Genomic DNA, 27,458 nt, shown 5'->3' with positions numbered 1-27,458 from the left:
CACACGTCCCATGTACATACACTGATGTGTCCTAGCTAATGGCATCTGACTACCCGAGTGTGAAGAAAAAGTAACATGCAATGCAGTTGATGTAACCCTGCTCTTGCCAAAGCTGTTTCGGCTTTCAGAGTAGCACAGGGCACTGAATAGCAGAGCAACTTAAAACAAGATACAGGTTTTGGAAACAAGAAGTTTTATCACTGCAGGGTATAAAGTCATATCAAAGAGTGTCAAACAGTGTCCTTTCAACCAATGAATGTTTAAAAAGAAATATTCTTTCTTCAGCCACTTTTCACTACTTATGAGACAATTCTTCTGGCTGCTTTCAAATGACTGCTATTCCTAAGAGCCACACTGGTCACAACAACTTTTGAGCCTCTTGTGTTCCATATTTCTAGGAGCCTAAAGCAGAGCTGGGAGACTGGCACAAGGTCGCTGTTCAGCTAAATTTATAATAAGATGATTGAGAGCCAGAGTCTGCTCACAAGTTGCAAATTTAAAAATTATGTCGGAAGAAAAGCTAGTAGCATGTAGGATGAGCTACTCACGCTGACACCAATGGAAGACAAGCTGGTCTGGCTTCGACTGTAGATTCGCTCCAGTTCATCATCCCGATGGCTGCTTTCCCGATCCATGCTGTCTGCACTACTCTTGACTGATGAGCTCTGTCAGGGATGGGTTGCAAAGATAGTGTGATAACATGACAGGCCATTGATAAAACACTCATACACATAGAAAATAAGAAAGAGAAGCACGTGTTAAAAGATAAGGTTTTCATATGCACAGAAGAGAGAAGGCAGGCCTTGTGTTTAAAATGCTGCAATAAAATTTTCAGGGGAAGCTGGCAATGCACAAGCACACTCTTGGATGAATCAGCATGTACAATTTCCTCAGTCAATGAATGACCACGACCAATGATAGGTGCCTCTTGGCAAATGTGTGTGTGTGCAACCTGCGTGTATAGCTGGTTTTATAGGCTTTTTGAACGCTGCTTTCTGGTCTACAGCACAACCTTATCGGAATCATAACCAAATTACCATACACACATATATGAGAACATTTTGAACTTAATCTCAAAGCTGAGCAGATGGAGTAACATGATGAAAAGATAGCATAATGTCCTCATAGCTTGCAAGCATGTTTGGCTATGCCCAAGCAAAAAGAAACTTGATCGTGATGAGATTAACATGCAGTTACAGACATCACTAAATATCCTGTAATGTGAATCGGAGCTCAAATTATAAGAAGTTCAAGTCTAATCGTACTTCATAGTTTTGAAGCTGAAGCCAGGCCAAGGAAAGTGACTCACGGTTGCAAACAAAAATGTTGTAATTTAACTAAAACTTTTTCTGTCATGCTTTCTTTTTATCTTGTTCAGCAGTCAAAAACTTGCTAAATACTTAATGCATCAGACAAAATAGTCAAGAGTAAATATATGTTGAGTATGTGCTTATGCATTTATTTGGCCTTTGTCCCCATGCATCTTGGTGAAGGAACAGCGCAAGGGACGGGACAAGGGACGGGACAAGGGACGGGACTTCCTTGTGTCTCTGTGTCCTGTCCCTTGCGCTGTTCCTTCACCATGCAAAACCAACTAGCCCGCCAACTCGCTCTTATTACCCATGCATCTGCTTGTGAAGTGACATCTTGCGACATCTGCTTGTGAATTATTGAAAACCCCTATTTTGTTGGATGGAACCCCTTTATCCTAAGGAATGATATGGGAATGAAAATTAAAAAAAGAAGATAGAGAAAGCTGCCTGCATATTTCACTGGCAAGTGAACACTTATACATGAAATACTTAGAACCCTAACGAATGCTTGCTTCAAACAATTTGAAAATATGCAAACAAACACGGCTAAGTTTGTTTGCATAGTGTCATGTTTGAGCATAGACAGACACTCCCTACGTAATGTTCATTAACGGCCCTGTATGCGCACTCCAAAAGACAGATGGAGGGGTGACACTATAGAAAGGACAGATGCAGCTGATGTGAGACAGGAACAAGAGGCTGGCATTGCAAGAGGCCTCTGTTCTGCTGTTGTGTGATATGCCCCATGATGAGTACGATCTGCTTTTCTCTGTGGCCCAGTCACCTAATGCACCAAGTTTTGACACATTAGTTAAGCCACTGGTTTAATGACTCCACTTGAAGCCCCTTAGTAGAGGTTCGACACCCCCCCACATACACACGCAAAAGAGAGCATTTTTGTTTTTCATTTCTGCTACAAAGTCCATTTAAAATTCATAAATTTGCTCGTTCTGAAACCAGAAACAGCACAGCATATGACCATTGCAGTTACCTCTTCTGCTCCAACAATGGCGATGGTAGGCAGAAGCCGGTTTGAGTCATCACTGCCACCGGAAGAGTGTCGAGAGCGGCCTCTCAGGCGACCCCGCGGGGAAGACCGATGCGATCCACTGCTGTCGTCAGCTGCGCTCGCATAACAAATGGCACAGTCACTCAAGCATGCAGCAGCAAACACTCCAAGCAGGTCATCACTGCATGCAACACAGCCCCCCAACAGCCTGTTTCTGCTGATGTGCACATATCGTAATATAAAAGAAAACAATCAAGCAGCCCGAGGTACAGTGACATGCACATCCTTGCATGCGGAGCACTGGAAACACTGGAAGCAAGAACTGCTTAGTGGCACTGCTTAAATGCAGCTGCGTTAAGACATTTAGCACTTTCTTTGTAACCCTATGCACACTCCCTTAATTTATCACAAGAAAGAAAAGTTGTACAGGTTCCCACAGCAAGGTAGAGGTAATCACAAATACGCTGACTTCTGTGTGCAACCAGACCAATGTACACCATAATTCTAGTGTGAATGTGCAGGCTGTAGCCTTTTTTTTTCATATTGGATATGACCCAAAAGCTCAAGCAATTCAATGTACAGTCTCGAACAAAGCCATATGGAGCACGCTTCAGTGATCAAACTCTTCTCATGCTTTGAATAGAAAAAACTAGGAGGTACTTTGGTATCAGCACATCGAAATGGCGCGCTTTTGTATGACTCCAGGAAACAATCATACCTTCCCTATGCAATGCATGAGAAAATTTTGAATGCTGCCACATGCTCCATATATTTTGGTTGCACCTCTACGCATAATGAAGAATCATAATCAAACTAGCAAAAAAGATGACGGAAGGCAGAATTCTTAAGCGCAAACATCCTTCATTTCACTTGCAATATATTACTGCTTTGCTGCCGTGCCTGCTTTTAGGAATAAGAACCAGAAAACCAAGAACACGCGATTAGTAGCTCTTTGTCATGCAAGTTATTAAGCAGAGCCTGCAAGTAGACTTTGGAGAAGAAAGGGACATTGAGAGATCATCAAGATACATGTTGGTCAGCATGTTGCAATACCAAACGCATCACCAAGGCAATTAGTTAACAAAGCAAGTCACATTTCCTATGGAATAAGTGAAGAAAGATAAGTTTTAGTACAACAAAGTAGGCAACACGCAGTTGTTAACTTGTTACTCATTCCAAGATGCACATGTATTTACTATCCAAGTCTAAATACTGCCTCTCTAAGCATGAATGCAGAATTCATGTGCAAAGCTGATAGTGAGAATAATTGCCTCTTCAAGTGCAAAATGTGCGGCTGCTGCACTTGCAAGCGCCAAAGCAATACTATTAAGCTTGCGTGTCCCAAAAGTGATGAGAGGAAAAAAATTCTATCTTATATCTTGCTGGACTCACGGGCAAAGCAACAAGCAATCGTTAATCTTAAACATGCCAGCGTTTTGTCAACAACCACAACAACACACATAACACAAAAGCATGCATGGTTAGAATAAAAAATGGTGCAAATGAGCATGTAAAGAGGCACAGGAGGCAGCACACAAGACAGCAAGCTGTCGGCTTACAGTGATGGAACTAGTATGCTGGTCGCTGCAACACTCAAGCCTCGCACTGCACTGAAGAGAGTACCGAGATTTGCTATCAGTCTCGGCACTTGGCATACACTGAAGGCTTATATTTGTCCAGCAAGACAAACAGCAGCCTAAATGAATACAAAGCCTTCCATCTAACCATGTATTGTCCTCAAGATAAGGCTCATAAGCTAAATTGTCAAAACAAAAAAAAAAATAAGACAACCTTAAACATATGAATACAAAAATGGCTTGTATCAACAAATACACTCTCATCCATAACGTCAGTTTTTACCTTTCAACGCTGTCAGCTTGCGCAGGACACCCGAGGTAGAGAAAAATGTGGACGAAAAATGGCGCTGGCGCAGAACCATGGATGAAGAGTGTGGACTGGGCCGGTTCACCTTGGTGCGAAGACTAGATGGAAGTGTGCTGGACTTACAGTCGCTGCTGCTGTTTGCAACAAACACAGAGTCAGGAATGCTGCCAGAACTGAGTGAGTTTGAATTCCCTTTGGTCGGTGACCCAGGTGATGATCGCACTGGGCGCACAGGCTCTTCCTCCACTTCCGGAATCGTCTCAGACGACTGCACTGATTTCTGCTTCGTCAAACATCCTGACGGTGGCCTACTGCCCGGCTCATCTAGGCTGAGGACACTTTCTTCGGACGATTTGAAGGAGTAGTAACCAGTGTCACGAAATGTCTTGCCTGGGTTGCCCTCGAGATCGGCAATGTTTCCCACAGACTTGGTGCCCAGAAACTTAGAGCCGCTTCGTTCACTGTCGCTGAAGGTAGCGAGTGAAAGGTTGTTTTCACTGCACGACTTCTCCTTGCCACTTATCCTCTTGCCAAGACCGTCTGTGCCTTGGTTAGCCTCCGAGGGTTCGTCTTTGTCCTCAATCGCAGTCGTGTCTAGAATCGAGTGTTCAGACTTTGAAGCCCCCTTAGAATGGAAGAGCTGAAGGGATACACTTCCTGCCTTCTTGTAAGGTGCCAAACTGTCGCTGCTACGGGTAACAACCAATTTTCGCTGGCCCAGGCCCCTTCGGGCTTTTATGTACAAGGATGATTCCGAACGAGATTTGTCAGCAGATGTTTCGGTAGGAGAGACACTAGGTTCTGGCGACATACTGGCTGTTTTGGGACATACCTCAAGTACAGTCTCGACACTGCCGCAGAAATCAATGTCAGAGCCCGTGGTGAGAGTCGATGAACTGTCACATTTGGCAGCAGTACCACTGGCTATGCTGTACATCCCGGGCAGTTCCAGTTTCTCTTCTACAGTGACAGCACTCAGCTTTGGAAGCACACAACTGGGTTCTAGGAATTCTAGCTTAGACTGTGCTTCCTTGGTAGAAATAAGGGGAACCTCTTGGCCGGACTGTAGCCGGAGGACAGGCACTTTGAAAGGCGGCAGGATGAAGTGGTCAGATGGTTCTTCACCATCACAACATGACAGTTTTGAGAGAGAAATGTTGTCGGCCAGTGTCGCTCCGGATGACTCCAGTAGACTGTAAAGCTCGTCCATCTCGTTAGACATCTCAGATTCCGTGGCAGTGTGATCCGAATCATAGCTTGGAATGCTGATGCTCGTTGAAATGGTTTCTGATCCAGACTCAGAAGGTGTCTTGTTCTTTCCCATTTTCTTCTTCTCGGAGAGGTTTGGAGAGTCCACGTCTGAGCACTCACTGGATCCCCCAGTCAAGCCTAATGGCTTGCACCTCCTCTCACGCAGCGGAGAAGCATTGCGACTGGCGCTGACTGTATGCATCAGAGCAACTATTTGGTCCTGGATGTACTCCTGAGCCTTCATGTAATCATTGTGGTTGTGATCTGAAATTATGGGGTAGGCATTCTTTTCATCCTTGTTGGACTGTTCATCAGAGAGCATTTTGAGAGACTGCATTAGCTGCCTACATATGAACATGGTCTCTTCAGAGATGGTTGAGTCGTTGCTGTGACCGCTCAAGTTATCAGGCGCGAGTTTGTCGCTTTCTATTGCTGTGGAAAGCTGTTTACTGGGTGAACGCCGCCCAGGCTTCTTGTGGTGACGAGGCTTGGGGGACCCTTCTTCGTCGGTGGAAGAATATGTCCCAGACTCCAGGGTGTCACTACCATAGTCACTGTTGTTACTACCAATGGTGCTGCTGCAACTGCTCTCCCCAGAGAGAGCGGCAGGAGAAACCGTCTGCATCAAACGTGTGATCTGCGACTCCAAGAGAGCCTTCCAAGGTGTGATGTTCTCATCGACCTTCTCAGTCTCATCACTTGTGCCAGAGATGTGGGCAATTACTCTGTTGACAATGTAGGCAGCCTCTTCATCCGAGTAGCAATCAGCCGATGAAGCTCGACTGTGTATGCTTATCGTATCTTCTTCTATGGCAGGTTTCTTCAAATCCTTTATGTCATCAGTTTGTGTTGCTTCACTGCTGGAGCTGGTACACATGCTTTCAATGCCTGATGTTAGCTCATTCACAGAGTCTGACAATGATTGGTGCATGTCATTGTTAGGTTCGAAAACAGGAGTGACAGCCAACTCATTGTCTTCACTCTCCACATTAGCTATGTCTTTGGTAGTGGGGCCGTGCAAACCGTCAGCTTTGATAGAGTCTGTAACAGTAACAGCACTGTCATCAGCAGTTAGTGTGATGTCCAGCTGATCAAATGAAGTATCTTCGAAAAACTGCTCTTCCTGAATAAGTGCTGGGCGTTCAGTTTTGTCACTTATTTTTTGGCCAGGATGTGCCTCAAATGGCATGTCGTCCCTCTTTCTTTTAATCGTGGTGAAACCTTCGTCTTCGAGAACTACTTTGACATCTGCTACTTCTTCACCATCCTCTTTCTTTTTCCTTTTAATCGTGTCACAAGCATCCTCAACTTCAAAGACCGTGCCAGTGAGTGTGTTGTCAGCACTGCTCGACTCAGAGCCTGTCTTTTTTCCCTCATCATCACTACTAATACCTCCACTTTCATCAGTGAACTCTGCATCATCAGGATAATGGAAGGTGCCTGTCCCCAACAATCCCGAGGTAAAGTACTTTTCTAACCTTGACGATGCCAAAACCTCAGGGTCTTCCTCGAGCACTTCAACATCATCAACACCTGATGTTTCAGACACTGAATCACTGAAGTCTTCGCTTGTGGCAATGGACCACCTCTTGTGTATTTCCTCAAGAGATGCATTTCCAATGGCGAAGCTGAAGTATTTTTCCAATTCAGATGATGGATTCTTCGTGACAGGTGTCGTCGCTCTAGAGCTCTTTTCGCTTTCTTCGCAGCTCTCCTCGAGAATGGTGTGTAGCGAGTACGAAAGGGGATTGCCGTACTGCACGGCATTGAAACGCGGTATGGGTGCAATATACATAGCATCGTCCGACGAAGTCGATGCGTCGCTGAACATGTTTTCGTCTTCTTCCTCGTCACACGATGCATCGCTCGTGTCGCATGACCTGGATCCCGCGCCAGACACCGTCGGTGACTGGCCACTCCGCGAAGACTCTCCGACTTCGCACTGTTGTTTTGGAGACCCAGCCGCAATTTCTCCCGCCGAGGGTGAATGCGATTCGTGACATTCAAACGATTCGGTGAAGTATTTTTCCAGCGTTGACACCACCAAACCTTCGAGATCAATGTCCTTTCGACGTTGCTCGAGCGCGGGAGCCGCCGAAGGCTCCACTTTCGCGTTGTCGTTGGCTAAAACAGCACTGTCGATTGTATCGCGGTCGCTCGATTTTTGTTCCGCTTCGTCGACTGCTGCAGCAGCAGCGGCGGCGGCAGCAGCAGCAACACACACACTAGCCGCTGCCTCGGTGGTATCCTTCTCAGAGCATTCCGTTTCACGATCCGAAACACACGCGGGCACCACCTGTTGCTGCACGGCACACACGGAGTCGACGCTGCTTGCCTCGGCGTCGCCCGCGTCGCACGGAGGCGGGCCGCAGGCGTCAGCGACCGCGCTCATCGGCGGAGTCCTGGCGGGGGCGCCGTTCTCCTCGGGCTGTCCCACTTCCCTGAGCACACCTTGGCCGCCGCCGGTGTTCTCAGAGTCGGCCATGTTGGAAAGAGTCTCCGACGATGGTGCATTGTCCACGCCGTTGGCGCTGTCCGCGCGTGCGTTTCTAGAGCCGTCATCCTCAGCTGGGACGTCCCGTCCGGGCCCGAGCGCCTCCGGGGCGCTCAAATCGACGCGGCCCTCCATAATCGCATCGTCCCGTGCGAGCGAGCCTCTCCGCAGCCACCGCCGCGGTCCCTCGATGGCGCCGTCGTCAGAGCTGCTGCCCTCTCCCACTTCCGGCGCTGAGTCAACGACAGGTGGAGCAGCAGTGGCCGGCAGGACTTCTTGGCCCGGTTCTCCTACGCCGGCCGCATCGCGCACCGCAGCGAGCAGATTAGCGTCGTCCTCGTCATTACGATTGTCCGGCCCGGCGAGAATAGCAACGGCGGCTGCTGCTGCTGCCGCTTCTCCTTGCGCCACCAAACTGGTTCCTTCGCGGCCGTCGTCGCTGCTGCCGGCGGCAGCCGACCGTTTGCCGCGTCGTCGTCCCATCGGGCCGGCGGCGCTGCTTTCGCCTTCCTCGCTTCTCACCTCCTGGGGCGACCTTTGGCCGGGGTCGACCACCTGCGGCCCCGCGAGCTCCTCTTCGGGCGCCTCCGGGCTGCTATACGCTTCTTCGCAGTCGGAGCAGGCGAACTCCCAATCGGAGCTGTCCTCCACGTACACGGCCCCTTCGGGCCCCACGGCGAGCCGCGAGCGCAACAGCAGCCAGAGGCGCGACGCCGCCTCCACCTCGGAGTCGTCTTCCGACTCGGACGAACTGATGAACACCAGCTTGTAGTCGTCGGGCGACCGCTCGCGCAGCTTCACCTCGCAGTCGGACGGGTAGTCGTCGAGCGGCCACAGCCGGCTGTCGTAGCTGTTCTGGCTGGCGGGCCGCGAGGGCCACTGGTCCGACGCCGCCGACGACGGCGCCGACTCGCAGCCCTTGAGCAGGTCGCGGATCCGCAGCGATCGCCTCCGCAGCTGGTCCAGGCGCCGGGAGAGCGGAGAGCAGGGCGGGCTTGGCGGCGCGTTAGTGGAAAAGGAAAGGGCATCGCTTAGCGTGGGATTAGTAGTAGCGGTCGCGTTGCTGGCCGCAGTGGTCGCCAAATTGGCTGCGCAGCTAGGCTCGCACAGGAGATAGTCGTCAAAGAAAAGCGGGGGTGGGAGGATTGGAAACTGGGAGCATTCGTTAGCAGGCAGGGCGTTATTAGCACAAGAGTGGTCGCCGCCTCCGCAACCGCTGCAGTCGGCGGTGTCGTCATCTGCCGGAGGAGACAGTCGTGACAGAAGCACAGATCAGCGACTCAGATCCGCCTTTTCTAATGTGCGCAACCCCAGTAGGCTCAAGTCACTCGCAAAAACGCAAGCAATGACTCTTTCGAGAGAGCAAAAAAAGAACATCTGCATAGGAATCACCAAAAAAAAAACAAATTGTTCCTCACCATCCATGTAACCATATTACGAGCTGCAAGCCTGTAAGCTGGTGTCAAGTCGAATAACAGAGGGTCAGCGGCAAACATTTTTTCGTGATAAAAGGAGGAACACAACCCCGTGGTCGCGCTGAGACGCTGATTTACTCGGCGTCAGACGCTGATTTACTCCGAAGTGTCAACTGAATAGGGAGCATCCGGCAGAGTCAAAAGTACTCCCTTTTTAAAGGTACACCGAGTGGAACCGAACTGCGCTGCTGCTTCGGCTGTGCATCGTAAAGCACGCATTAAAGAAGCAAGAATAAGCACGCTCATATCCTACACTCCACATTCGCTCTACTTACGAGAGAAGCAGGAACCCAGTTTTAAGCCGCAAGCCGCTATTCATATCCGGCCGTGAGCGGAGTGCTCGCAACGGAGTCGGCCGGAGCACTTGACCTCCGCAACGGAGGTGCGCAAACCTAATATAGCGCCATACAACTGCCTGCAGTAAAACTTATCAGCAGCGTGCACGTTACAAAGATCAAACACGCGACGCCGCCGACAGTAATGACAAGTGGCTTGGCAAACAAGGCGACGTAAAAACGCAGACAGCCTGGCGGCCCCGTTGCACGAGCTACAGCGGTGTTGAGTGTCGCAGATCACGCAATTGTGTTATACTATACCCCACGACGCAGTTTCATGGTCCCTATTTCGCTCACAAGAGGTCACCCACGCTACCACGAACGCAATGAAAACGCTATATTGCCATAAGGTCTGCGAGTTCGCCGAATCGAACGACGTTCGTCGTTTCCACACTCTGACGACTGCCTTCGGGAATGTCCAAACACTGCATCGACGACAGAAGGCAACGCCGCGGGCGTCGGAGTACACAGATGCCCAAGGGCCGGTGAACTACGCGAAGTTCATCGGCCTCGCGCACCGTCGCTGAGCAGTAGTGTACTATTGTATACTTGATCTGCTGCGTGCTACCTCGCTCGTTCGCCCTTCAAAACAAAGACGCCGCGACGGTCTGTGCACCTACCGTTCAACGCTCCAGGGCGAAAAAGACAGCAGGAACGCAATGAAGAGAAAATAAAAATTCACTCATCGAGAGAGGAAGAGCCACGCTCTCCAAGCCGGATCGAACAAGACGTTCCAGTTTCTTACATTTTTACCTTTTTTTTTTCTTTCTGCGCGGACAAAGGAACCTGTCGATACGTTCCAATTTCCAAAAACAGACGTCATTACGCGGGAGTTAAAAACAAAGGTGACGTCTGGAAAAAAAAAAGAAGCGCGAAGGACAAAGAAACGGCTGGCCCCCCTATCCAAGCGGGGTGGCCCATTTTAGCCGCCGCTCCACGCCTTGCGTAACGACTTGCCAGCAGGGGTTGCCGCGACGGGCTCCTACGGGGGCTCGGCGGTGTATGATGGCGCGCGTATATATCTATGTAAACGACGCACCCCCACGACGAGAGGATAAAAATGACCGCGTAACACACATTGCACACGTCAGCCGAAGCTATAGCTGCGGCGGCCGCCTCGTCCTGAATCTGCGGTGAACGGGAGGAGCTTGCGTGCAATCCCCACAACAAACACGACCAGCAGAAAGAAGTCTGCAACGACGCCAGAATTGGGCGGGGCTCGGCGCACGATTGACCGCTCTCACGAGCTGATTAAGGAAACACCAGTCCGTTTCAGTGGGCTCCTGTCCTTTGTATTCGCCATTACACAGACGATCCATCCGACACTGATTGTATATTGGACGCGATATACACTGAACAATTAACGTTCGCGCGCCGAATGTTGATCGGGTCACGCTCGTGTGCACACGTTTTTCATGTCGTAAGATCCCTAGAGCTGTTATCGATCACCCATCGCTTTCACAACATCGTTGCCAAAAAAAGAAGAATAGATCGGTACCGCACGCATCCGTTATTTCAAGCTGGATTCCGAGATGGATTCCAAGTATGATCTCCGGATGTGGCGGATATATAGGCAGCGAGGACCAAAATGGCCGGGCTAGGCCTTTGTGCTTGATGGCGATAATGCAAACATATTATGTACGGGCGCGGACTTCTAACAGGTCGCCCCAATAGAAACTTATAGCAATAATATATATGTAGTACATGACGGTATACCGAATGTTAATGCGGTTCCGCGTGGGCAAGGAAGTTTCATCTCCGGTAGAGAGGACGTGAATACACTTCGATCGCAACCGCGTACTCAGTTTATTAATGTTCGCATCTGCAAGTTTCGCCTGCAGTGCCTGGTTCCCTTCGGCCTGCTTGTTTCCGTTCAGAAAGTTGAGTATAGGTCGCGAATGAACTTGCTGCGAATGAAAACGTACTAAGTGGAGACACTGACACATACAGTAAGATTTCGTGGCTATTTTTGGACTCTGTAACGAGACCGCCTAATGCCAGTCACTCAGCTATTGCAATCAGATGTCGGACGTTATGAAACATCTTTCGAAAAACTAAACTAAGATGGAACACAGAGGAAAGCAGGGTCTTTTTAGTCAACAAAACTAGACCAAGGCATTGACCGCAATCAGTTCCGGATTCGGATGTTCGTTCGGGTGCCCCATCCAGCGCTATGTGTAGACCAAAGCGGCAATGACTTTGTGGTGCGCGTCCTCAAGGATGCCGAGTGTTTGAAAAAAAAAAAAAAAAAGTGAAAAAACAAAAACAAAGACAGCCGATTAATAGAAACAGACACATAAGGAATTGATCAAGGTCTCTAGGAGTAAAGGCGAGCCTCAGCAAAGCAGCTCTCACTCGCGTTCTCTCTCGTCAACACCTGAACCAAGCTATATATACGCTCAGATTGCAAAGTTTTTTTTCCGCGAATATACTTGCCGCGTCTGAACACTTTCATTCACGTGCGGAACGATTATGTTACTCACTGAACCCAAGAAAAGCAAAAGAAGTAAAAGTGTTGAAACTAACCCCTAAAGTAAGAACTGATATGCGTATACTCACAGATGCACGTATGCAACTCGTATAACTATTTCAACACTTGTTCCATTTCATTTGGTTTCAAAACAGAGGATGTACTGACCTTTTGACGGTTTCTATTACACTTTTCCGGATATCTTAGCGGTGTCATAGAGGACGCATGAATAGGGTTGTTTTTTCTTAATGTAGCCAGCAGTACGTGCTTGCGGTCGTGATGAGGCGCTATTGTTAAGGCGTCTCGAGCACGACGAGAAATCTCTACTACAGCCCTTTTCAAGGTAAAAGATAAGAAAAAAAAAAAAAAGACACTGTAAAGGCGACAAAATGGAGATTTAAATGACGGGCAATTACAACCAGCCATTATCACTTAATTACGTTTCTGAAGCTCCCACGCGGCCGGCGCGGTTTTCCTCGTGACAAGGGCAGAGGGTGGGTGGACGTCAGCCGTCGGCTAAAAAAGCAAACGGAAGTCGCATTGTTCCGGCCGCCTACCTTGACAGGACGGAGAAGCAAGCTGGCCTAGCGCTCAGCGCCAGAATTTATAGCGCGCATTCTTTTCATTGTCTGCATCTGTGTTGTCCAGCGCCTTTCTTCAGCTTCTTCATTGCAACTGTCAAGCGACAAACATTAAATACCGAGGTGTGCAACCGCTAACGACAAGATGGTAGAGATAAGAGGTGGACATCCCATTTTCTGCAAAGCTCCACATCATTGAGAAGAGTCAGTACAAGTGTCCGGTTCTGCGGGATAAACGGCGCAGGATACAGAGTTCGCGACTATTAGTACGGGCCGCAGTGTGTGATGTTTAAAGTAGCTTTCCGGTTCTCTTTTCTGCTGATTACAGGGCGCCCTTGATATGTCGTCGACTTAGGCATAATGACTGGCTTTTTAACAGTCGCTAAAACATATCTTCCTGCAAACCATAAAACCATCAAACAGAACAAGGGTTAAGAAGTAGCCTAAGTTCGCAAGCCGAGCCAACGTTTCGGCAAGGAGACTCGTCTTCGTCTGGCAAGTCCCCTTGTCGAAACGTTGGCCCGGATTGTGAACTGAGGCTCCCCTCCAACCCTTCTTCAGTGCTTTCATACTGTGCGGCCAGCTTCTTTCTCCCATTTACCCTGCAAACAACCAAGTGCCGTCATACTGCCTGACGCCAAGTCTGGAGCTCCTGCAAGAAGAAGCTGCCTTCGATCTCTAATCTGGCTCAGGAAGCTACAGCTCAAATCAGTTGCAGCTTAATTCCACTGATTACCATCTCGTGTTAAAGCCGCTGGTAACACGGCGGACTTTTCCTCGCAAGGATTCTGGCCGGGCTGCCCCGAAGGACGAGAAGCTTGTAGCGCAGCTATACTTGTGCATTACTTTTCTGCATTTCGGCCGCCTCTGCACCTAACTTGCGTTACACGAAGCTAGAATGCTGTATCTGCTGCGCACGAACTCTGCATATATGCGGCGGCATGGCTGCACAATTAGATTCACCGCACCACATCGCGCGTGATGTGGTCAGACAACTATTATCGCCGATCAGGGAAATACTAGTAGGCAGGGGACGACGGGAACAAGCTAGGTAGCAACGACTACAGACGAGACGGTGCATTATAGTCCACCCTTTTCGACAAGGGGTTTTCTCTTACCAAAAACACGAGCCCCGATTCTTGAAAATTGGTTTTGAGGAAATCAAAGGAGCAGTAGCCTCGCTTATCAATGGACACCTCAATCGCGCCCCAAAGGAAGGGATGAGAGCACGAGCGAAAGACGACAGACACAAAAAAAAGTATCCGGGGTTCAACCTGGTCAGACCGATGATACCGTGCGAAATCAGTTTGAATTACCCGCGCCAGGACACTCACGATCCGTCGGGCCAATCAAGAGTTAGGTACAAAGACGGTTGACGAGATTCTTGCTAGGCTCAAGGTGTCCGTGTGAGTGCTTGCGCACTTGCAGGTGCTATAGCGGAAGGCTAGGGAATAATGGCTACAATTACCAACCTAAAGTTATTTAACGTGCCCCGACGTCGCATAGCACACGGGTCCCCTTTCGCGTTTCGCCTCCATCAAAAACGCAGCCGCCGCAGCCGGGCTCGTACTCCTCAAATTCGTGCCGAAGAACAGAAGTGACAGACTGAGAACGAGAGAGGAAGAGCCGATAGAGAGCTGGGCACACGGTGGCTGGGCATCATCCAGGTGCAACTTGGGAGCGGGCCCCCGAGATTCCACGCTCCCGCCGGGCACGTTTTCAGCGACCAGGGTTGAAGCAGCCGCCATCGGAACGGTGCGAGGAAAACCTCGCGGGAGAGGAGGAATGTTAACAAACGGTCGCCCAAGTCGCACCGTCCCAACGAAGAGCCGTTTTGTTTTCCTGTGGACATTTCGGCACGAACGCTGCCGAGTTCCCTCTCTCCCTGGGTAAAGAGAGTGACGATGGCCCGTTGAGAAAAATAAAGGCAGGAAATGCAGACCGACAGGAAGGAAGTGTAGAAAGGAAGAGGGCTCAAAAGAACACAAGGAAGGAAGAAAATGGGCACGAAGAGAGCGCCTCTCGCTCTATCTCTCTTCCGGAGATGTTTGCCTGAGACACGAGCGAAGAGCTTGCGTGGGAACAAAACGGCGATACGAAAGAATGTGCGTAAGCAGACCAAAAAATAAAATAATGTAAGGCAGACCGAGTTACACTGCATGCATCATTTTTGGTTCTGCATAACGTCACTCATGTCACAGGAAGAAAGGCCGTGTTGCGCGTGCCAGTAGGAAAACCCGCACAAAACTCCTGATGGTGGTGGGGCAAGGAGGAGGAACAACTGCAGATAGAGAAACGGTCTACAGCTTCAAACTACTAGGAACGGTTACCGTCCAACAAAGTGCTGCCATAAAGGATCGAATCCCGGGCGCGGTTCGGCAGAACCCATTCTGGGAGAGAAGCTTTACTGAAGGTCAAACGAAGACCTCATGAGTCATAATTGTTCTTCCGCTCGACGCCAGACGCCGAGGCCAGCCACCACCATCTCCAGGGGAGGAAAGGGGTTGGGGTGGTGTGGAAAGAGGATGGCTGTGGGGTAGATGAAAAGGAGACGCTCCACTTGGGCAGGTGGTGTCGGAGAGAGGACCCTACAGAAAGAGCCGGGTGCCGGTGTGATGAATGTAACTGTATGGCTCCTAACGTGTGAGTCGGCGAGGTAGTAAGCTGGGGTATGGTGGAGGTAACAATGTGTGCAGTGATTACTGCAGCTTGTGTGTAATATAGCTTCAGAGTCTTCCTGTAACAGTGCGCCTATAGTCGACCATGGGCGGGTAAGGAAGGACAGGGGATCACCGCTCCGGGATAAGAGTTTCGAGAAGAAGCGACGATCCCTGCGCGACCTGGCACCTACGCCACATTGACCGAGGCAGAAGAAGGTTGCATGAGAGCGTAGTCGCTGGTCGTCACGCGAGTCCCCGGGATCACTGTCTCTCTCTGTAGCCCGCATTCCTTCATGCGGTGCAAGCGGGGCAACATTCACTCCATTTCGTTTATACGTGCCCACACCAACTTTGTCTCTTTCAGTGTCTAGTAGCCCTCAGAACACCCTCCCTTCACGTCTCCAATTTCCTGCCTGATTAAAACACCTGGCTGGCACCGGATCGATCAGACTATTAGAGCGCTCTGGTGCTCAATGCCCAGAAGCGTTTGAGAATGTTTCGCTCAGTAATAGTGTTCTGCTCTTTTTCTGTCTCTCATGGCATGAACAGTGAAGAAATCCCACAATGTATTGAGGCTGTTGCAGCTTGCCAGCGTTTTGTCAACTGTTTCCCGGTTATGCATCCTTTCAAAAAGTCCATTATGCAACTTCCTTGCGCAAATGACCTTCATGAGCACCCGAAAGGTAAGAAAATGGAATTAAACATGTGCAGCACATCGCAAGACTTGGCCACCAAAACTAGCAATTAGAACAATCAAAGCGGCGTTCAAGCGCTGTAAAATTCGTTCGTCCGCAGCGACCAAGGAGGAACGGCGACAGAAAGCTGGCACCGGACCAAACGTCGAGCGCTTAGACCAACAAGGAACGGAACGCGCAACACAACGCGGTACGGGAAATGAACTCGGGAGCACAAGGCTCTGTAGAGACGTCAAGTTCAAGCACGTGACAGCCGCAGCCTGCGGCCCAACCGGTGTGTTTCAGTATACTTTCCGTTCCAACTTCGATGCACACGGAAAAAAAAAAAAAGAAAAAAAAAAAAAAAAAAAAAAACTACAATGGAAAGAAATACGATGCGAAGGAGGAAAGCAGTAAATCTTATGCAGAAAGAGCTGATATCTATGCCAAAACGAGGAAATGGGTGACAAATAGCATACAATGAACCTCGCACACTTTGACACGGTTTGGTGACGTCAGCGAAGCAGCTGGAGGAGAACTTGGAAGGGCGCTCGTTTACTAAACAGTAACAAGACAAAGTGTCTGGCAGAAATTAAGAAATGTGGCCAAACACTGCAGCACCTAAGAAATACTTGACCCTCAGGCGCTCTTTGCGGCACCTGACTCACTGGAACCCGTAGCAATGTGATAAAATTACTTCCTAAAGTGGCTGATACCGGTACATCACAGATAGCGACCTCCGCAACCCTTATCTTGAGTGTATCCCGCGCTGATGAAATCATTGCGCGCGTTATGAGCCATTTCCTGCTGAGACGTGAACCTCATCTCAAGTGAAATATAAGGCATCATGGCTTGTACCACAATAACCAGAAGTGCAATATTACTAATAAATGTTGCCACATGCACTTTACATAAAAGACTCAAAACAAGAATGAGTAAACATTTCTGTGAAAAGCATAGTCGGCTGATCCTCTTCTCCAAAGTGGTACATCAATATAACATTACATGTATGGCGGCATAAAGATAGAACCGGTTACTTTAGGCGTGTTATTAAATAAATCCCCGAGATCCCCAGCTACTCTGTGTTCCGAACGCAAGTAGAAACGCTGCTTCACGGAAAGAAAAATAAAATGCGAGACTAAAAATGGAGAGAAAAGGGGTACCATATGTTAGAGCGTATATGCAAGAAGCCAGGCTATGAGCGCACGCGCGCCAAATGTCAAAGATTGCTCGACAAACACAGACAGCAGTGAAATATCAGGCGCCACTGAAACGTCAGCCGTCAAGAGCTTCGTGTCCACTTCACTGATATGCGCCAGCCAGCATAGGGAACGAGGTAACGAAGAAGGAGAAAAACAAACAGAAGGCTGAAAAAGAACCGAGACTTAGGGCTCGCGAAGCATATGACCGCCACGGCAGAGTTCGCAGGCGTCTCGTCCTGTGCAAACAATGCGAACGAATCAAAGCCTCGGGCAGAAAGATCGATTGAGCTTTGTTTGCGAGCGGGTACATAACACCGTCGTCAGGAGTCAGGACACTGAGCGGACGAGAGAAAAAGATGGAAACAGAAAAGAAAGAAGAATGCAGAACAGAAAATGAATTTAGGAAATAAACAAGAGAAAAAAGGTGAGCGGGTACGAAAGATGAGAAGCGCCTCCGAAAGAGGTGGGAAGGGATTGGCCCCCACCTTCCTCCTTGCCGTGCGCGCGGTACCACGAAAGGCGAAACGTAACCTCATGGGCTCACATTTTCAGCGAGCATGCGCGCCGGAGGATCCCTTGCGTGCACATCGAGGAAGAGCGAGAGAAAGCTGCAGAGGAACAGATAGAATCAACGAAGGGAAGAAAAAAAAAACACACACACACACATGAAAACACGAAAGAGAGAGAGAGAGAAGGAAGGAAGGAAAATACAGACGGAACACGTGCCGGAAGCATCAGAAGCGGGAGTAGGGGGCCTCCTAAATCGGTAAAAAAAAAAAAAAAAGTTTTAATCAATCAATCAAAGCATCAGAAGCAAGGAGCAGAAGAACGATGAGCAGAAGCCCACAAAGAAAAAAAAAAGTATAAAGATACTCAATACATATGCACGATATGACAGAGTACAGCTAACAACAAGCAGGGCAGCATGCATGCTGCTGCACAAGTTGGTGTTGCCTGACGGGAAGAAGTCAGCACAAAAATCGGGCTGAGGTGCAGAAAAGAAGACACAAGACATTCGCCAGATAAGACGCTCGCCAGCTGGTGAACGTCTTATGTCTCTCTTGCCGGCTTCGATGTTTTACGAACCAGAACCGCTAGTACCTTCCAGGAAGTTCCTTCCCTTCTGCGATCGCAAACTCCTCATAGCTGCAGCGTGAGAGCCGGCCGGAGAGACGGCACAACAGAGAGGTGCCATTGAGAGGCCGCTATCTTATCATTGCGCGCGCTTTACATTAACAAAACTAGAAGGAACGCAAGAGGCCGACAGTTCGAGTGGTATATCTATTCTGGAGATCGCTGCCCGTGTCCAACGGCAGCGCCTCAAAGCGGTGCTCCACTACTATCAGCGAGCGGGGTGCCGGGCGCGGAAAGAAGATTGGGTCATCACAGTTTGTTTCGCGGCGGGAGGCCCATTGTTTGGCGGCAGATAAGGCAGCCAGCAATTGCGGCCCACAATGGACGCGCGCACGCGGGAACAGCCTGCCGTGCCTGGTCAGGAGCGGCGCGCGAAGGAAAGATATAGCGGGGCGATAAGGTGGGAGACCCACATTCGGCGCGTGAGTTCGGGTGTTGAGCCTGCGAGCTCAGGTTGTCCGTGGGTGCAACGGTGTGGACAGACGGAGAGTGGGTGCCGGGCATTCTCGCCTAGCAAAGAGAATGAGCGAGAGCTGGTTTGGGACCATCTTTTCAGCGCTTCACTAACCTGCAACGAAACACAAACCCTTAACTGCCTACGCTGTATAGAACGGTCCACACAACGCTTCAACAGTATTCCAGTGATTATTACAGCAAAGGTATAACGAAGTTCTGTAAGGTAAGCTTTCTTCAATAGAAATTCGCCTGACACGTTTCACAGTGCGTATTGTTTACTCTGTAGAGCAGGTAATATCGACGTGAGAGTACGGACTGTGTGTTCGATATGAGTGGGTCTATATACTAGCAGGCATTGTCCAGTAAAAATAAAATCCAACAAAATAAAGCTTCTAATTTGTATCTGATGAAGCCTCAATGCCATCGGAACACGATACATATATAGGAGAATGTCAATTTGTCCACACTGTTCCTTTAAGCCGCGCAAATATCCGATTAAAATTTACGAAACAGAAGCGAATTTCCAGACTGACAACCATTATCAATAACGGCGCATGTAACAAGGTGCAAAATCTCCATTACACTAATCTCTTATATTTGTCTAGCTGCCTTCCTTGTTTTTTTTTTGTTTTTTTTTCCACTTAATTGACGTCGAACAGGAATTAAACTTGACTACATTTTACACGATAAACCGTTGCCAGAAGTCAATGGCGCTTGAGGCGATCCCAAACTCGAAACAGTGAGAGTCAACATGTAAGGCTTATCGAATGTTATGACCGATATTCAACGCGAGTGCTGTGCAAAAAAAAAAAAAAAAAAAAAAGTACACTATGCGCGCCTCAAGTAAATACAGTGCGTAAAAGAATCTAAACATCTAACAATGACGTTCAGTCTAACAATGACGCCTTGCGGCTGACACTCTGTTTCAGCGCACTGGACACAGATGTCACCTAGCCTACATGTATATCATGGAAAGATAACAACGCAAATATTACACATGCCGACAAGGAGAAAGAGGACACTGAATTTGTTCTTAGGCCCCTGTTTTCGTTGACTAATCTCTGCATCATCGATCCTTGAGCTGCTTTCACATCGCGATCTAGGCTACGAACAAAGCATCCTTCGTCAGACCTTTCTGACGTCACGCATGCCTGACAACGGCATTGCGGCTGCAGTGAACCTCCACTGTTTTCTTCTCTGCACGCGAACGCTGAGCGGTCAGAAAACCGATGACGCAATTGTGCTGTTTCTTACGGATATATGAATGTATAAAATGCCGTAAAAGAACTCGAGAGCAGTCGAGAGTTCCACTATAGCAAATGCGCTTCAGAAGTACCGTGAAAAAAAGAAAAAACTGAAGAGTGAACCGGAAGCTAGGAGCCCGTAGACGAACTCAAACTGGGCAACAAGCTGTCGAAGAAAAAGGCACAAAAAATGGAAACCCATTTGCGGCTACTGTAACAGAGGAGAGAAAAGTACCAAGTAAAGTTAGCGCCCTTTCACTGGGAAAAAGAGGGACAGCAATCTAAAGCAGACTTGCATGATATGACCCAAGATGGCGTTTGCTGTTACCTCCCCCCCCCCCCCCCCCCCCCCCCTCCCATCGTTTTTCCCATTAGGCTGTGGTGGCCTATAGGGGGGAAACATGGATAGTAACTTCGTTCGCTATCACGTAAAGGCGAGTTTCAGAGTCTCACACGTGACGGCAGCGCTGACGCTGCTTGCAGCGCAGAAATAGCCACGTACAGTTGTCGTTGCATACAAATAACGAAACAAACAAAAATGAATAAATAAGTGAAGTGGGGTAAGCTGCACATTTACTTTCGCAGAACGCATCTGGCGCTCTCTGACGCGAAAGTAAATGTTAACGGGTACGTCGATCCCGCAAGAAACCCTTCTCGCGAACAAGAAGATCGTTCTACGACTATAGATGCACAGCCTTCCATTTTTTCCTTTATTTATTTTTTTTTTGTTTGTTTCTCCTTGTCGCAACTACTTTCGAAAGTCCTCGAATCGGCCTTGTTGCAGTAACAGGAACAGCAGTGCATTACGCCCCCGATACATCGACTGTGCAGGAAGAATTTTAAAACTCCCTCACGTACAGTCGCCGCCACAGGCACGTATACATAGGCAGGCATAAAACAAAATGAAAAAAAAAAAAAGGAAAATTAAAGGAAAGAAAGAAGAAACGACGACGCAGACGCGTCGCGGCTGCCAGCGCCCGTCCCGTGAGCAAAACTCGTTTTTCATCTTTTGCAAAGTCGCCTCTTGTGATCACACGCAGGCTCCGGCCTTGCGCACGCCGGCTTCCCCCTTCGATGGTCGCAGGCAAATTCTCGGCTCATTTTTGACGCAATACCTGTCGTTCAAGCGACACCAAGTTTGCGGCAGGTTTACGCGTGGCGTTCGCACACTACCCGCGAAAATACCCCCTGCCAACGCACATGGGAGAGTGGAAGGGGGTGGGGTGGGGTATAGGAAGTTAAGAACCATGTATCAGCAACTCCTCCAAAGGAGGGAAATTCATGCACTGACGTCATTTTCATACGACCCAACGCGAAGCCTTGAAAATGACTTCGAACAAAAAGTTTATCCCGCCCCCGCAAACATATGCTTCGCTCGCACAACAAGGTTCATATGAGGAAGTGTGATATGGTTTATGGGCCTCAATGTCCCAAAGTGCCATGGGCTATCAGAGACGCCGTGCACTCGGTATAATTTCAGCCCCCCTGGGGCCGTTACACGCACAGTACACGGGCGCCTTGCGTTTAGTCTCAACAGAACGGTAGCTGCGGCTGGGATTGAACCCACGTCCTCGGGCTCAACAATCGAGCGGCACTAACCACTGAGTCATTGCGCCGGGGCGAGGCTTTTGGGCACGGTAAAAGATTCGAGCACTGTTAAAGGACGCGAAACAATTGCTGCCAAGAACAACATTACCAGGCGAAGCAAAGAAATGCGTTGCGGATGCTTCAGCGCCTACCATACTACTGATGCAGATGGGCCCAGTGTAGCGCCTACATGCGCAAATGCCTCGGGTGGAAGCCAGATGCGACATGCGACAGCACGACGCCGTCATATTTTTCCGGCGCTGTACACAGCCTCTCAGGGGCACTCAGCGCGGTGCCCCACGCATGTAGGCCCCCTATATCAGCGGGTAAATGGTATTTTCCTTCGGGCTTTGTGGACGACCCATAGAAACGCCCAACCCCCGTCCCAAGAGTCAACAAGCGCTCCTAATCTTGCGCGTTGGCGTTATATATTTTCCTTCTCTGTTCTTTTGCTGTTCGTCGCGCAAATGCTGGCGAAAAGCCCGCCAAATGACGTCAGCGCACGATTACTCAGCTCATCGCCGGAAGTCGCATTGATATCTTCTATACACGTGTACTGGCAACTTTAGGTAGCGGAGAAACCTGAAAGGAACGAAGCATAACGACCGACATAATGTTTTGCTTCCTATACTTACTAATTTTGGTTACACAAGAATGTCAAAGCCAACATCCAATTTGTGGCTATTCGTACCAAGCTCTTCGTGTGCTACAAGTAGTGAGGCAAACAAAAACAAATCGGCGGAGCTTTTCTAGAAATGGGTCTTGCCGCTCTACGCAATTTGCCAGATCCACTGATTAGTCTGACGTATGGGGATCTCAAGACTGCTCTTTCCAGCCAAAGGGTCGCCTCTCTGCACATGCAGCGATCGTTGTTCTGTGAGACGTGCCAAGCGAAAGCGTACCCCACACGCCACCACCAAGCGAAAAAAAAGCAGAGGGGCGTATAGTCGTGCCACCTTTCCCTCTCTTTCTCTCTGCCAGCATTCTTGGCAAGCTGCCTCCTGGTACGTCATCATGACGCAACGCGGCGACGAGTCCACGCCGAGAACATGATTACCATACGTGTACAACTCCCCTCCGTTACGTAGCATACTAAACATCGCGTATAACAGCCCTTGCCGGACACAGGTGTCTTGCATAGTCACCGTCATCTACGCCTCACTCACTGCTTGGAAGTCACATGATTCACGCGTCAGTGCGCCCGCCACGAGGAACCCACACTCAATGCACGGCACATCTATTTAAGACGTCCCACACACTACGCAAGCTTTCAAAATACGCTTCTGGGAAAAACTGTTTGCTAGTCCGTCGACTGTTCAGGTTTTTACTTCATGGCGTGCGCGCGCGCGCTTATCTTTCAGCTGACGGCTTCGCTCCCGTATCACTTGAAGTTACGCAAGCAACACATCATCATCATCATCATCCTGACCATACCCACTGCAGTGCGAAGGCCTCACCCATATTCCTCCAATTAACCCGGTCCTGTGCTAGCTGCATCCACTTGACCCCTGTGAACTTCTTAACCTCATCCGCCCGCCTAACTTTCTGCCGCCCCTTGCTACGCTTTCCTTCTCTTGGAATCCAGTTTGTTATCCTAAGCGATGATTTGTTGCCTCTCTTTGCACTACATGTCCTGCCCATGCCCATTTTTTCTTCTTGATTTCCACTAGAATGTCAGTGACGAGTTATTTCTCTGACCCACTCTGCACGTTTTTATCTCTTAATGTTACCCCTACCATTTTTCGTTCCATAGCCCTCTGCGTTGTCCTCAACTTAAGTAGACCCTCTTTGTTCGTTTCCGCAACGCATTTCCGAATGATTATAGAGGAGTACAAGAACACTTTACGTATTTGTGCAAATTATCGAAATAAGCATGCAAAATGTACGGGAAAAACAATACAGAAATAAAGCTTATTATCCCAGGCACAAACCGATCGCAAACATTCCCATCGCTGCCACGTAGAGAAAAAAATCGATTTTCAGTACGAGGAAATGCAGGCTCACTTCGCCTGTCCTTTGTTAAAACTTGCGGCGCTCCCTCTCCTTCCGTCCGTCATGGCAATCGTCCTCCGTTAGAGCCACGAATGACACCCACCCGTGTGCTGGGCGATGACTGCACGTTTATAGTCATGTCGCTCGTATCGAAGTTAGTTTACGTATAGGTACCACTGATCAGGAAACACATGGCTGTGCCGATAACCTTAACGTTTGTTCGAGAAAAAAAAAAGAATAAAAGAATTTAAGCGCATAAAGTACGTATGGATCGTAATTACAACAGGAAGCAATGACGACGAAGGAGAAAGCACACACGGCTGACGTTGAAACTTGGCGCTCTCAGTAACCTGCCCTGCAACCTAACCTAACCTGCCCAGTTTGCATTTTCGCAGAATATGAAGTAGAGCTTGAAGCACACACACACACACACACACACACACACACACACACACACACACACACACACACACACACACACACACACACACACACACACACACACACACACACACACACACACACACACACACACACACACACACACACACACACACACACACACACACACACACACACACACACACACACACACACACACACACACACACAAAACAAAACAAAACAAAAGGACACAACACAAACTGAACGATGCACGATTGCACTGGTTGCTCTCACAGACCAAACACTTACTTCACTCTATATAATTCAGTGAAACACAGAAAACCCATACGCCTAGGCGTGTACTTATTAATATATCTGAAGAAATATCCAGCCTTCGCTTATGCTTCCCATGTTGCTAAAAGAATGTTTTATGCCTTTTTGATCGGTGTTGTGCTCTGTTGATGAGTCAACGGGCGATTGATCATCGCCAGACAGTTGTTTAGAATTCCCTCTTAAACAGTCCTTCATACAGCTGCACTCAGAACGCTTGAAATAAGCTTGGAAATCTGCTCAACTATACCGATCCCATGAAATTAACTGATTAACATAACGTGTAGTTTTTTTTTTCTCTTTAGAAGATGGCATGCACTTCACAACGGTAGTTGAACAACGTCAAAATTCGTGACGTCATCACTCCTTTGGCCAATCGTAGAATTTCGTTTCGCCCCTGGGGTTTTCGGCGAATGTGCGCTCTAACGCCAATAGCGTTAAAATTGTAGCCCGATCGAGCTGAACAAGCTCGATCGCAGTCAGCGAAGGCTTGGCTTTGCACCGCTTGCTCTTCGACAGTAGCTCAGCGCCGCACGCGCATCACTACCAAGGCTAGCTCGAGTAGAAACGAAAACGCTGCGCAGCGTACGGCAGAGAGAGAGAGAGAGAGAGAGAGAGAGAGAGAGAGAGAGAGAGAGAGAGAGAGAGAGAGAGAGAGAGAGAGAGAGAGAGAGAGAGACGAGTGCAGTGCAGTGCATTTGCCAGTTAATAAAACTGATGACGTAAAGCGGAGGACAGATATCCGATGTGTGAGAGAAAGGATGCTTATGATCCGACTGCATAGAGTCAGGAGGAAGGACGGTGCTTGAGAAACTGTAGGGATCAGTGGAAGGGGCCTTTTTTTCCTGCAGTGGAAGCAGCTGGGCTAATGATGATGATGGCAGCAAGTCTACAATGTGTCTCGCGTTGACCTTTAGTGTCCGGTGACGCTAACCAAGCGACCTAGAAAGTCTTCTGTGTGTATACGATTGGAGGAATGATGAAAAGGAGAGTGTAAGGGCCTGTCGACTGACCCCAGCTGATCCACGTGCATCCAATGTCCCGAGCAGACAGATGAGGTTTGAAAGAGGAGCGATGGGACAGACTTGCAAGATGAACGTCGCTGCAGCCGCGGCTGCCTCAGCAACAGGTATCCATGATAGCCTTTAGGTGACCGCTGTTACGGGAGAAGAGGATGCGGTATTCACCGCTCTCATTTAGTGGGTCCCAGGAAAAGAAAAGGGATTGGAAAGTTTATTTTTGTGTAAACCAAGGATAGCTGTAGTCTTACATGTACTGCTGGGTGATACAGACAGTGCACATCATTTCATTACTGCTGCGTGGGTGCAGTGTCGTCCGCAGCCCTTGCATGCAGAAGAGGTCGGCTCGGACGCACATGCCAGTGAGGGATAGCCAAACCGAAATGTGCAACAACGTGAGTGAATGATCGACAACTGCAGCTACCTCAACTTTAAATGAAAGTTGTTGTTACTCGCCTCTTGAAGCATGGCACATTCACACAAAGGAGGATTAGCCTTCTTCCTCATTCTCCTCGGTTCTTGATAATCATCTGTTCTTCCTCCTCTTCTTATGCTTCAAACCTTCTTCCCCTGCTTACAGGTGTATCTCACCTCGCGCGTCGTAGCGCTTTCCCTGCAACGCATTCTCGGCCAAGCAGCAACGGAGAAGGAGGCAAAGTGCGTGCGGAGTACGGTCACTGCATGCGATCAAGACGCCTTGGTGGCCGCGACATCGGCTTACATTGTGTTCGTGTGTGCGTGCGCTTTCGCCGCAGCATTCCCCCTCCTTTTTCATCTCGGACCATTTCCGACTTGACGGACGTAGGAGAAAATGGGGTGGATTCCGTAAGGACGGTGAAAGCGGCCGAAAAACCGAGAGTTCGTGAATTGAGTGCACCTATCCGCAAGGTAAAGAGCGAATGGTGCACAGCTTTCCTGCTGGTCTGCGCACGGACAGCAGAGAAGTGAAGAGGCGAACTGATCAGGAGAACAGGCTGCTCTCCGCCCCTCCTTTCTTTGGGATGCTGCGCTGTCTCTCTCACACACACACGAATGCGCACGTATTCACGCACGAACAAACGGAGCGAACGAAAGCACGTACAAGTAGAGGAATTGGCCCTCGCTTGTTTCAGGGGGGACCTTAAAAGGGCATTCTCTTCAATCTTGCAACGCTGTTCTCTTTCTCGGAGTGAATAACTGTGCTGTACGATGTGAGTGTACGTTAAAGGTGGTCGAAATTATTGGGTGGAAGAGGGCTGTGCCATTGGGGATTCCGCAGTTTCTGGTGCAGGCTCCTTGCCAAAGGGTTGACTTTTGTTAAAACCAGAAGTAATCCAAACAATGCAGAGGACGGAACAAGGAACAGAAAAGACAAGCACGGCGCTGTGCTTGTCTCTACAGCTCCTTGTTCCGTCCTCTGCGCTGTTTGGATTATTTCTCGTTATGTATAACCACCAACCTGCCCAATTTGCCTTTCTTCTACAGTTAAAACTAGCGGCATTAGGTAACCAGCATACAAATGCCGTTCTTAGGGTGATGTCAACTAAAATAAGTGTGGCGGGAGTGGGCGCCAGATTTGGTAGGCCAGTCACACTGTGCGGACAGCGGCCGCTAATCTTAGCGGGCCACCGCCATTTTGTTTCACAAAATTGTAAATTGATTTGTAGGAAAGGAAGCTACTTCGAGGTGGATACTCGAACCAAGCCGCAAGGGAAGGGAGGAAGGCGGCAGTACAGGAAAAAAAAAAAATAAAGGAAAGAAAGAGGAAGAGGTGCTGTACTGGACTGTACGGAACAATTTTGGCCACCTTGGGGTCTTTAACGTGCACTGAGATAGCACACAGCACAAGGGTGCCTTGCTTTTCGCCTCCATCGAGAAGCGGCCACCGCGGCCAGGATTTGATAATTTCCTACCCTTTTCCGTTTTCAAACTTACCAAGGTCTTCAGACTGCCGCCGATACTCGGGGGGCACACGCCCGCGGCGG

At 49.0% G+C, this 27,458-nt stretch overlaps 1 protein-coding gene across 1 annotated transcript in view; it reads right to left on the bottom strand.

Moving 5' to 3' along the window:
• Positions 1-27,458, bottom strand: part of LOC146207585 (uncharacterized) — a 353,896-nt gene that overhangs the window by 19,214 nt on the left and 307,224 nt on the right. Inside the window, exons 5-7 of the mRNA XM_084588853.1 lie at positions 4,183-9,189; positions 2,305-2,435; positions 549-665 (exon numbers count right to left, since the gene is read on the bottom strand). Of these exons, the coding sequence (XP_084444979.1) occupies positions 549-665; positions 2,305-2,435; positions 4,183-9,189 (5,255 nt within the window). The remainder of the gene's footprint in view (positions 1-548; positions 666-2,304; positions 2,436-4,182; positions 9,190-27,458) is intronic.

This window comes from Amblyomma maculatum, chromosome 1 (genome assembly GCF_055883805.1).
Source record: "Amblyomma maculatum isolate TAMU_Amacu chromosome 1, ASM5588380v1, whole genome shotgun sequence".
In the NCBI taxonomy this organism is placed as follows: Eukaryota; Metazoa; Arthropoda; class Arachnida; order Ixodida; family Ixodidae; genus Amblyomma; species Amblyomma maculatum.
Note: the sequence above shows the minus strand (reverse complement) of the source record. Positions and strands in the feature narration are given on the sequence as shown.